Source organism: Aotus nancymaae, unplaced genomic scaffold (assembly GCF_030222135.1).
Source record: "Aotus nancymaae isolate 86718 unplaced genomic scaffold, 86718_ANA_hifiasm-v0.15.2.pri h1tg000049l, whole genome shotgun sequence".
Classification (NCBI taxonomy): domain Eukaryota; kingdom Metazoa; phylum Chordata; class Mammalia; order Primates; family Aotidae; genus Aotus; species Aotus nancymaae.
Genome location: NW_026988463.1, coordinates 18,403,665 through 18,416,160, shown reverse-complemented (window position 1 = coordinate 18,416,160; position 12,496 = coordinate 18,403,665). Strand labels below are relative to the sequence as shown.

At 41.4% G+C, this 12,496-nt stretch overlaps 1 protein-coding gene across 6 annotated transcripts in view; it reads right to left on the bottom strand.

Moving 5' to 3' along the window:
• The window catches only part of TMC5 (transmembrane channel like 5), an 83,180-nt gene that overhangs the window by 54,661 nt on the left and 16,023 nt on the right, over positions 1–12,496 (bottom strand). For 3 of the 6 annotated variants that reach the window (XM_064362537.1, XM_064362542.1, XM_064362539.1), the window contains exons 2-3: positions 9,340–9,559; positions 1,199–2,065 (exon numbers count right to left, since the gene is read on the bottom strand). In XM_064362537.1, the coding sequence (XP_064218607.1) occupies positions 1,199–1,989 (791 nt within the window). In that variant the 5' untranslated portion in view covers positions 1,990–2,065; positions 9,340–9,559. Of the gene's footprint in view, positions 1–1,198; positions 2,066–6,259; positions 6,284–9,339; positions 9,560–12,496 lie in introns of those variants that run through there. The other 3 variants (XM_064362541.1, XM_064362540.1, XM_064362538.1) reach the window with 3 other exon arrangements.

Genomic DNA, 12,496 nt, shown 5'->3' with positions numbered 1-12,496 from the left:
CTACAGAGCAAGACTCTGTCTCAAAAATAAAATAAAATTACATTTTTCTAGCAACATGAACATGAAAAAAACTTAACCCAGGAAAAATTAGATTTGGTAGAACTAAGTCACCCAAACTAATGCTGTTCATGGTAAAATTTGTCAATGAACAAAAATTGACAGAAGATCAAATCTTTTAGACAAAATTTAGATCTACGGACTCTAAACCTGGAAAAACTGGACTTGCTATTTAAAAACAGCCTTAAAGGAATACTGAAAATGATGAAAACTGTAATTGATAAAATTGATAAAATTTGATTAAAATAGTGCAGATAATTGGTGAATCAAATCTGCAGTAAAGTTTTGGTGAAAAGTCGTCAATTCTGACAATTTCAGTAAAATAGAAATAAAAGTGTAAAAATCAAAGTGATAAAAACATGGCTGGGCATGGTAGCTCATGCCTGTAATCTCAGCAGTTCAGAGCTCAAGAGTTCAAGACCAGCCTGGGCAACATGGCAAAACACCGTCTCTACAAAAAATACAAAAATTAGCTGGGCATAATAGATGCACACCTGTAGTCCCAGCTACTTGGGAGGCTGAGGCGGGAGGATCAATTGAGCCCAGGAGGTTGAGGCTGCCGTGAGCTATGATCGTGCCACTGCACTCCAGCCTGGGTGACACAGCGAGATCCTGTCTCAAAAAAAAAATTAAATAACTAAATAAATAAACAAACAACAACAAAAAAAAAAACAAAGAAGTAGCACAATATCTTATTAAAAAACTAATTGACTTCATGGAATCAGATCTCCAAAAGATTTTCTGGATAACAATTCATTACTGTTGATGTAATTCTGATTAAAGTGTTTGGATTTATGAGTGTCAAGCCTTAACCCTAACCCTGTTGGCAATGTAGCAGGGTCAAAACAGTGTGGATCTAGATGTCTTATAGGGATTGAATTAGGAAGAGGTGGGATAATGGGAAGGTGATCCAAGCAAGAAGTGGGGGAAGATTAAGTTCAGGTAAGGGCTTGAAGCCTCAAACTGAGAGTCCCTGAGCCAGGTGAGGTCTACAGGTAAATATGCGAGTTTCACCACAACTTCAGGTCATGGAACCCATCATATATATCCATAATCTAAACCACACCAACCAAATTCCATTGACTTGATGATCCAGCACTCAGCCTCCACTCCCAATGAAGGGATATATACCAGAACTTACCCCTTGGTCATCTTTGGGGTCTCGGAAGAGCCATAATCATGACCATTCTCAGCATCTGAATAGTCAGGTTCTCCCCAAGCACTTGATGAGTTCTGATTGTCCTCAGTTCTGGGATAATCTGGCTCCCCAAAAAAGGGTGGAGAGTTAGGTTGAATCTCAGTGCCTGGATAATCAGGCTCTCCCAGAGAATCTGTATACGGATTGATTCTGAAACCTGTATGTTTTAGATTCCTTCTGGAGCCTGGATGGTTCAAGTTGGCTCTGGGTCCAGGATGGTCAGAGTTGCTCTGAGCTCCAGGGTAGTCCGGTTCTCCTAAGGAGCCAAAATAATCTGGATGTGTTCTGGAGCCTGCATAGTTTCCACTGCTGCTGGAGCCTACAAAATCAGGATTTCGTTGAGATCCAGGGTAGTCTGGCTGTCTGGATGATGGTCGGTGGTACACATGACTCTGAGATTCACTATAATCTGGCTCTGGTAGAGAGATAGGATGGTCTGGGCTTGTTCTAGAGGCTGAAGAGTATGCATCACTTCTGGTACCAGAATAGTCTGGATTACTCAGAGATTCAGGATAATTTGGTTCCGCCAGAGACCCAGGATAGTCTGGACGTGCTCTGGAGTCTACAGAGTATGGATTGTTCCTGGTGCCAGGGTTGTGTGGATTGTTTGGAGGACCCAGAGCATCTGGATAACCCTGAGTTTTCAAATACCCCTGTGTACGGTTCGGAGACCTTGAATAGTCAAGGTAATCTGGGTCTTCCTCAAACCCGTTATTCCTGTAGTAGGCAGACATGTTGGTACAGAATCTTCACCCTGGAGTGGTAAACTCTCCCAGCATTTGCAATTACTCAGGGATTTTTTTTTTTCACCTGAAAAACAGGAAGAAAAGAAAAAGTCAGATTTTTTTTTCCCTTTCTTCCCTGCAGAGATGGCTGGTTATCTTCCAGTATCTGCTCTCCTTTCATTCATAGTGGAGTATACAACCACCTAGAATAAAGATTATGTTTCTAGCTTCTCTGGCACCAAGGTATGAACATGAGGGTGGTCAATGGGATGAGAATAGCGGGATACATACAACTTCCAGGCTGAGCTGTTAGAGGGAAGAAGTTATTCCCCCCTTTCTCCATCTTGCTTCCTGTGGGCTGGAATGTGGAAATGACAGTACACCATCTTGGGTCATGCACATGAAGCCAAGACTTGCATTCGGAATAAATACTCAACAGACAGAAGGTTGCTGGGTTGCTGATGACTTACTTCACAGAGCACAGCTATTGTATCAGCTCAGACTATCATGTGAGAAAGAAATAAAATTATCTTGTTTAAACCACTGTTTTTGTAGTCTTTAAAGACCACATGGAACTAAGCTTACCTCTTGAACAATACATTCCTTTGGTTGTTGGGGAAGAGAAGAGTGAACCAAAGGATTCAAAGAAACAAAGACTTTTTGCACTTTTTGATTACACTTGAGGTTCTAGGGGTCAAAGACTAAATTAATATGAGTGCATAAAAGAAGAATGGTTAATGGAAACTAGAGGACTGAGGAAGCAGACAATTGCTATGACCCCTTCCAATTTGAAAGTAAGATTTTACAAGCTCCATAAGCTCTGATCTACAGACCACAGCATACTTTTGTTAAATTTAGCCCAAAGCTACCTCGTAACATGTTTTAAGTTTGGCCTAAAGATTTCTCTGTACATAATGAACTGCGACCTAACTGGAGATGTCAACAGACTGTAGCCTACTCTTGTACCAATCACTGAATTTCAGCCAATCTCAGGCAGCTAATTGTTCAAACTGTGTTCAAATAAGGCAAATGCTGAGGCTTACTGGGAAAGAGGTGCTCTTATTTCACTGGGGTGGCTAAGGGGATAGAATATATAAGTAAGTCTGATAGAATATATAAGTCCGGCATCGTGCCAGAGGGAATAGAGTAAAAAAGTAATTAGTAGGGGAGAAAATTTAAAGAGAGGATCAATAGGATTTGTTGGCCGATCCATTAGGGGAAGGGTGAGAAGGAAAATAAAAGACAAGCATATCTCTACAGTTTCAAGCCAGCATGATGAGAGGAATGGTGATGTTTTTGAAAGGAAGTAGAACATTTTTAAAGCTCAGCCAACTTTTACAAGTTTATCTCTATGTAAATGACAAGGGTTAGACTTGAGTAATCAGAGCTAAGACAATATTAACTTTCCGCCAACACCCGTGGTCTCAGAATGTTCGTGTGCCCACCCACGCCCCTATTTCTCAGCATAGTTGACATCTCAGCATGTGTTTCATTATCGTGTCCTGCCCGGCATCCATTTCTCTCTTTGTAGTTTACACTTTTCCTTGGGTAACACCTCTTCCACACTGTCAGTCCCTGTGGGCCAGGTGTGGGATATTGTGACATGGTAAAAGCCCCATAAAACTGCATACCTCAACCATACCTCGGCTTTCTGTTGAAACTGCTCTCTGTAACCCTAATGTGACAGGCAAGCAGTCCAAACCCACGCCATCTTGGCCCCTGTAACTTGTAATAAGTAACTAAGGTCTGTAATTTCCACCACTACCCAGACAATGTGTAAACTAATGCTTATCTTGACTTCTGTAAACCACTTAAGTAACAATCGAAATATCCAAAGTCCCCTGGCCCTCAGAATGTCTGGAACCCCTCACCCTCATCTCTGCCCAGGAGGTGATTTACTGGATCCACTGGCCTTGGGAATGTCTGAAGCCCCTCACCCCCCACCCCTGCCCCTCACCCTCATCCTTGAGGTGGTTTACGGGCATAAAAGGTCTTGACACCCTCCTTTCAGGGCCACGGGTTGGAGAGACGTTGAGTCCTCCGTGGCCGCCAGCAATAAAGACCCTGCAATTTGGCATACTTTTGTCTTGGTGTTGACTTTCTATGCTCGCTCCAGTACAACAATATGACCCATCAGAATTATTTTCTTCCTGGTGACAGTGATTCTGTCAGAACATACAACCCAATTAAAGTCACTGAGATTCAATTCTGGGAGTTTTATCAGGACTGTAAGGAAGAGAGGAGTTGTCTTCTGCTGGCCTTGGAGTTAGGAAATTTTATTTTATTTCATTTTTTGAGACAGAGCCTCATTCTGCCATCCAGGCTGGAGTGCAGTAGCATGATCACAGCTCAATGCAACCTCGACCTCCCAGGCTTAGATGATCCTCCTCACTCAGCCTTCTGAGTAGCTGGGACTACAGGTGTGCACCACCATGCTCACTTAATTTTTGTATTTTTGTAGGGACAGGGTTTCGCTATGTTGCCCAGGCTATTTTCAAATTCCTGGGCTCAAGAGATCTGTCTACCTCAGCCTCCCAAAGGGTTAGGATTACAGGCGTTAGCCACTGCACTAGCCACAGTTAGGAAACTTTAAACCAGAAGTGTCAGTGGTCACCAGTGGAGAAGGGCCTAAGAGGGATGCCAACAGGGAGGGAGAACAGAACCAAGAGAAACAGAAAGAGGACCCAGATGTCGATGACATCATTTAAACACCTGAATTCAGCTATACCTGAAGGCAGCTGGATACTTGAGTCATTACATTCTCTTTTGAACTAAAGTTGGTTTGAGTTGGGTTTCTGTCATTTGCAAATGAAAAAGAAGAATTCTGACAAATATGCCAAGTTTTGCAAACAGGAACACCTTTACAAACTGTCTGTAGTGCTAAGAAGACTAAATGCTGTGCTTTATTCCAAATTACTTTCCCTAACATGAAAAATGATCCTATTTGTTTACTTGTATTCTAAGACTAGAAAGTTATATTTATGCTCCAGAAACTTCCACAGCCTAACAAAGCTCAAAGCTATTACATCTAATCAGCTAAATGATGCCTAGTAAATTCAAGAAATTGAAAACAGATACAGCTATATTGGCCCAAGAGAAATGAGTATTTCTACCAAAAGACAGGAAAAATGTTCCACAGAAACTGTCCTTCCTTCCATCCTCCCTCCCTCCCTCCTTCCTTTCACTTTTTCCTTCCCTCCTCTCTCCCTCTTTTTCTTATTTCCTTTCCTTCCTGCCTGCCTCCTTTCTCTCCCTTTCTTTTCTCCCTCCCTCCCTTTCATTCATTCATTCATTCATTCTTTTACCCACAAAGTTCAAAAGCAGGCAAACTAATACATGGTGACAGAAGTCAAAATAGTGGCTACCTTGGGGAAGGAAAGAGGTGAATGCTGACTAGGAACTGCATGAGGGAATCTCTGGGGTTCTGGCTGGTGATCTTGGGGGTGGTTAAAGGGAAGCATATATATGAGTGTGTGTATAAAAATCCATTAAGTTGCACACTTAAGAGCTGTGCCCTTCTCTGTAAACATATATTCCTAAATTTTAAAAAGAAGATGAGAAACAAGAGGTTGTAACATAAAACCTTCCATTTCTCCCAGGAGCCATTATACCAGTTGAAAAAAGTGGTAGTGTTTTGGCTCACAAATATTTCCAGTTTTCTTATATATAAATCAAAGAAAATTGGCACTAATGAAAACAAAACCTAGGTGAAGACAGATCTTCTAGGTGAATATACATTACCTGAATGGAATCATCTGTCTATGTGATGCTATGAAATGAAAGTGGTTAGGAGCCCAGTCCTTGGTATCAGATAGAACTGGGCTTAGTTTCCATTTGCTGGCTGTGTGGACTTGGGTAAGTCACTTAATCCCTCTGAGTCTGTTTCCTCAACCATACAATACTGACGGTAATATCTCATAGGATTATTGTAAGGAATGAACAAGATTAGGCATAGAAGGCAGCCAGCATTAAGCAAGCAGTCATTGAATGGAAGCTATTATTTGCTATTATTTTTATTTATGTGCAATGTAAACCCTGGCAACTTCCAAAAGAGATAGGAGTCGGTACACAATAAAAGTCATGCACTCAACCAGGGCATGATTAAAGAAATAGGAAATGGGCCAGGCATGATGGCTCACATCTATAATCCCAGCACTTTGGGAGACCAAGGCAGGAGGATTCCTTGAGGCTAGGAGTTTGAGACTAGCCTGAGCAATAGAGCAAGACCCTCATCTCTACCAAAAAAAAAAAAAAATTAGCCAGGTGTGGTGGTACATACCTGTAATCGCAGCTACTCAGGAGGCTAGGTGGGAGGATCACTTGAGCCTAGAAGGTTGAGTATGCAGTGAGACCCTGTCTCAAAAAAAGAAAGAAAGAAAGAAAGAAGGAAGGAAGGAAGGAAGGAAAGAAAGAAAAGAAATGTCTTATAATCAGGTACAGGAAGGAGCAATCCTACAAAATTCCCAGGCTGACATAGTGACTGTAACTGAGAACTAAATTTTGTCCTGAGCTTCTTATCAGCCAAGACTAAAAGAGAAGAATGACAAGTTATCTAATACTCACTATATGTGGGGAAAGAAAGGCAATATACCAATTTTTCAAGAGGACCACGCTTCCTCCCAATATCAATTTCTGAAAAGAATTTATCATGAGAACTCTTTCAAAGGGATCGAATAAAAATGTAATGAAGCCAGGACTCGGGGTCACCAGCAAACAAAGCACTCAGAAGGGGGCTGCAGGAGTGGAGTTGGGAAGAGACTCTGGAGTCCCCTCCGGGTCATTGTGATGAAGGAAGACAATCGCATACAGCTATCTCTGACCATGGGTTGTGAACATAAGTGACTGTGTCACTTCCAAGTGAAAGCATTCAAAAGCCAAAATGAGACCCTGTAGTTCCCCTTCCACTGCCATGGCAACCAGTGATATTTCCATAGGGGACCCAGTCACCAGCCTGGGTTCCTGCATGACTGCATGGATCACAGTCCACCTGCGCCAACCCACCGTAGAGTTTCATGAGCAAGAAACAAACTTTTATGTTTTAAGACATTTAGATTTTAAGGTAGTTTATTTTGATGCACCAGAGCTTAGACTAGCCTAACTGATATAAATCATTTTTGTCTTTGTTTTGAATCTTTGACAAATGTATATATATGTATGTATATATACAAAACTTCATATATGTATATTATATGTGTATATATGTATATATGCATGCACACAGACATATGCATACAATTTATGAATATATTTATTCATATATACATATATAATAGATCTACATATAATATACATTATATATACACATTCATGTAACACACACACAAAAACACACATAGATTAGATAGATAGATAGGTGGGTAGATAGATGATTGACAGATAGATGTCATATGTGATCAGCCAACACTTAGCTTCAAGTCTGTTGCTGCAGTTCTCTCCTCCACTGTCATTTGACAAGAGCTTGTGTATTACACGTCTGTTTCACAGCTGGGAACAAATGCTCTAACCACTACCACCTGTACTGCAACAAATACCTAAACAAACAGCTAAACCGACAGAAAAGGATTGGGAAAGAGAAAGGAGGAAATGACCACAAGGAAATAGTCTCTTGTACTGATGTCAAATGAAGCGGGTGTTGCCTCCTGAGAACCTTACCCTTAGCTTCCTGTTAACTATTAGAGGAGTACATGAGATATGCTGAAGGTTCAAAGGCATGATAACGCTTCCTGCTGCCTTGGAAAAAGCTCAAAGAGTGTATTATCCTACTTTCTTTCTCCCTAGTTTTTGTTTCTCTAGCACCTCCTCAGTAAGGGCTATTGATCCATCTATTTCAAGTCCTCCTTTCCATATCCTATTTAGGGTTTCTCACTTCAGTTTGAATGGTTTTCAATCACATGACCAAGCAATGACATGTCTTCTAAGGCTGTTAATTGAGGACTCCTTATTTGATGTTGTAAGGCTTCCTGATTTGAATGGATCATCAAACTATCTTGTCTTTGTCATTCAGCTAATTCAGAAATCTTCAAGGGATCAATTACATCCTAGAATATGGATGAGGTCACATTCTAGCTATTCAACTGGCTCTCTGCTGCCCCCTACTTCTCCTAGCCTCAAGCTAGCAGAATGCGAGACCACCCACTCACGAGTTCTATTCTGCACCACCAAAATGATCTTACAAAACCCGGACACTCAGCCAGAATTGCTAAGGGTTGCCAGGGCAAGCTTTGTGTATAATGACAAAAAACTGGAAACAATTCAAACATTCACCAATAGGAGATGAGCTGAATCAGTCACAGGACATTTGCACAGTGGAATATCATGGAACTGTCATAAAGAATGCTTTAGCTCTACAGGTGCCAGCAGAAGATGGCCAGCTATGATTCTTGTCTTTAATCTCCTTTCCCCAACTCCTGTCCCAGGCTTGGCTAGAACATGTGACCACGCGGCCTGTGAATTGTCCAAAAGTTAAGTTTCTAATTGAGGCCATTTGTTACCTGAAAGACAGGAAAGAGAAACCAGGGCCTCACAAAACAGCAAACTGATCAGCACCAAGAGCAGGAAGTTGCCATGAGATAGGCAAAATGAGGCCACAATGTCCAATTTGAGCCATATGTTTCGTCTTCTAATGGGGTGAACTTTGTCATGAAAACACGATTAACCTTTCAACCTAAATGAAATCAACATTCTGTTCTAGTGACGATCTTGTAAATGATACAAGATCCCTACATACTTAAGACACACATTTAAAATTATAAAAATGATTCTATAGAAACTCTTAACTAGTTCCAATGAATCATCATTTATTTGACTCAAAACAGACCAACCAATTTTTTAAAAATTGTTTTTGTAGCAGAGAATGGAGAGAAGGAAAGAAACTAGTCCCACTAAAATTCTGTTTTGCCATCTAAATACATTAAAGGCAATGACAGTTATCACAATTGACTATCACCATTATCGCATAAAACATTTTATGGACATTAAAAAAAGGAGAGGGCAGGCCAGGTGCAGTGGCTCACGCCTATAATCCCAGCACTTTGGGAGGCCGAGGCAGGTGGATCATGAGGTCTGGAGTTCGAGACCAGCCTGGCCAGCATGGTAAAACCCCGTCTCTACTAAAAATACAAAAATTAGCTGGGCATGGTAGCATGTGCCTGTAATCCCAGGTACCTGGGAGGCTGAGGTAGGAGAATCACTTGACCCTGGGAGGTGGAAGTTGCAGTGAGCCAAGATCATGCCACTGTACTCCAGCCTGGGTGACAGAGCGAGACTCTGTCTTAAAGAAAAAAAGAGACCCCATTTAGAAGGAAGGGTAATTCATGTAACTGAATAAATTCAGCTGTATGGAAACTTTTACTTTTTTACCCTTATTGTTCTTGCTTTGTCCCAAATAGATGCGAACGTTGCATAAACCAACTTGATCTTAAGATGTTGTTGGGAACACCGAAGTCACATGTCCATGGGTGTTTCAGTGTGGCATTTGATAGGAGCTGGGCTGTGGGTGATTTATGGAGGATTATAATCTGCAATGCTGGTTTGAAGTCTGAATATTCCAAGTTGCTGACTGTAGGCTGAGCCTCACGTCCTGAAAATCAGAAGACGGAGGATTTAACTTCCATACAAGATGGGCTCATGTTGTCCAACATCTAAAAACTCTTCCCCCTCATTATGACATATTTATGGCATGGGAGCTGATGTTTCAGGAAAAGATCCTAAAGGAATTTTTGAAATATGCTTTATTGCTCCTTCAATCTTTTTATCAATCGCTCCTCCCCGGCACAAGGACAAAACCAAAATTTCTGTAGTGGAAGTAAAAGACCTAAGACAGACCGTAGCTATTGAAACAGGATACAAAGATGCAAATGTCTGGTTAGAGTAAATATTCCACCTGCACATTAAATAAGCAAGTGTTACGCTTGTGCATACTGTAGACCTCAGGCCCAGATTGTTTCCTTTCCACTTAGATGGTCCTCGAATCAAGCAGACCTGGAGTGCATGGCAGCTTTTTCTCAAGATTCCACCACCTGGGATAACAAATTATGCCAAGCTCTTTCTCCGCTATTTCCTGAAGTTCAACACCCTGCAGGTCAGCCCCTGAGGGCCACACAGTCTCCATCTCCCAAGGCAAAGTTCACCTCATGTCTCTCATGACAGGGGGATAACTTAGTGTTCCTTGGAAACTTAACAGAATGCAGTGAAGTCAAGCACTTCCAAAAGCCGACCCATCAGTCCACCCTTACTCATCCCCGAGCAGATGCATGGTGGTATTGTGGAGGGCCTTTACTGGACACTCTGCCAAACAATTGGAATGGTACTTGTGCTCTAGTTCACTTGGCTAACCCTTTTACCCTGACATTTCATCAACCAAAAAGAGAAAAAAAAATGACATAGGCAGATAAGAGAAGCCTCAAAGGAAGCAGCCCCTTATGGGTCTTTTGATTCCCATATCTATTTAGATACCATTGGAGATCCTCATGGAATACCAGAAAAATTTAAAGCCAGGAATCAAATAGCTACAGGGTTTGAGTCAATGTTGTCTTGGTGGGTAACAAATAATAAAAATGTAGATTGGATAAACTACATTTATTACAACCAGCAGTATTTTGTTAACTCTCCCAAAGATGCTGTTAAGGGACTAGCTGAACAATTAAGATCCTCTAGTCAAATGGCCTGGGAGACTAGGATAGCTTTAGATATGATATTAGCAGAAAAAGGTGGTGTTTGTGTTATGATCAAAACTCAGCGTTGCACCTTTATCCCAAACAACACTGCTTCCAATGGAAACATAACACAAGCCCTCCAAGGGCTTACTGCCTTATCAAATGAGTTAGCAAAAAAATTCCGACATTTACAACCTTATTTCAAATTGGCTGGAGAGATGGTTTGGTCAATGGAAAGAGATCATAGCCTCAATTCTTACTTCTTTAGCAACTGTAATAGGTGTACTCCCTCTTGTTGGGTGCTGTATTATACCACGCATCTACAGGCTAGTACAAAGACTAGTAAACACAGCACTTACTAAAATCTCCTCGAACCCTCCCCAACCTTATTCAGAAAAGTTACTTCTCATAGAAAGTCAAACAGAGCAGTTGAGTCAAGATATGTTAAACAAGTTTGAGGAGGAACGATAAAGTAAAAGAGGAAGAAAATTGTGGTAAGTAGGAAAGTTCCTCTTCAAAGTTCCTTTCTTAAGAAGAATTCCTAAGTGTTAGAAATAATAGTTTGTGGGCCGGGCGCGGTGGCTCACGCCTGTAATCCCAGCACTTTGGGAGGCCGAGGCGGGTGGATCACGAGGTCAAGAGATCGAGACCATCCTGGTCAACATGGTGAAACACCGTCTCTACTAAAAATACAAAAAATTAGCTGGGCACGGTGGCGCATGCCTGTAATCCCAGCTACTCAGGAGGCTGAGGCAGGAGAATTGCCTGAACCCAGGAGGCAGAGGTTGCAGTGAGCCGAGATCGAGGCAGAGGTTGCAGTGAGCCGAGATCGCACCATTGCACTCCAGCCTGGGTAACAAGAGCGAAACTCCGTCTCAAAAAAAAAAAAAAAAAAAGAAATAATAGTTTGTTTTAAACACTTTCTTCAAAAGCCTTCTTGCCTTTTTGCTAGAAGCCCTATCCTATGTAGCTGTTAGACATGCTTACAGGCACCTAGTACATTCTATCTCCTTGTACTTTAACCAAGATATCTGTGCTGAACGTGCTCCCGGGCATGTCCCAGCTTGCAGCCTATGTCCCTTCCTTATTTGTACTTCCTTTTTTTGGCCCTTCATTGCTTTTATCTCTTTAGAAAAATTTCAAGTTATTAGCCCATCGGGTTTTAGTTTAGATTGTGAGTTCTGGCTCCAGCCAAGGAGTTCAGACACAGTAGTAAGGACAATCCCAAATACATAAGAAATAAATGTCTGCTTTCCTTTACTCATTGTACCCTTGTGGCAAGATTGCTGGTGAGAGATCCTCTGTCTCTCCAAAAGAATTGCTTTGCTGAGAGATCCTTTGTCCCAGTACTAATTTTTCTTTGTGGCACCAAATGAAAAACTGTATACATAACATTCTCCTTCCATCTTCACATGACCTTCACAAGCAAGTGATGCTTCATGCTTCCATTTTACAGATGAGGCCACTGAGGCTCAGAAGGACTCCATAACTTTTCTGAGTTCTTACAGATGGTAAGTGGGCATAGAAATTTAAACGTAAATTGAATGAGTTCTTAACTGCTACAGTGACCAATTTCCATGTAGGCTGACTGAGTTGCTTTTTTATTACATATTTAATAATATATTTTGAAAAATCGATGAAGATTGCTTAATCAGAAACAGATATAGAGGGGGCTAGGTGTGGTGGCTCATGCCTGTAATCCCAGCATTTTGGGAGGCTGAGGCGAGTGGATCACTTGAGCTCAGAAGTTTGAGACCAGTCTGTGCAACATGGTGAAACTCCATCTCTATGAAAAAAATTTTAAAATAATTAGCTGGGCATGGGGGTGAATGCTTAGTTCTAGCTTTTGTTTTGCTTTAAAA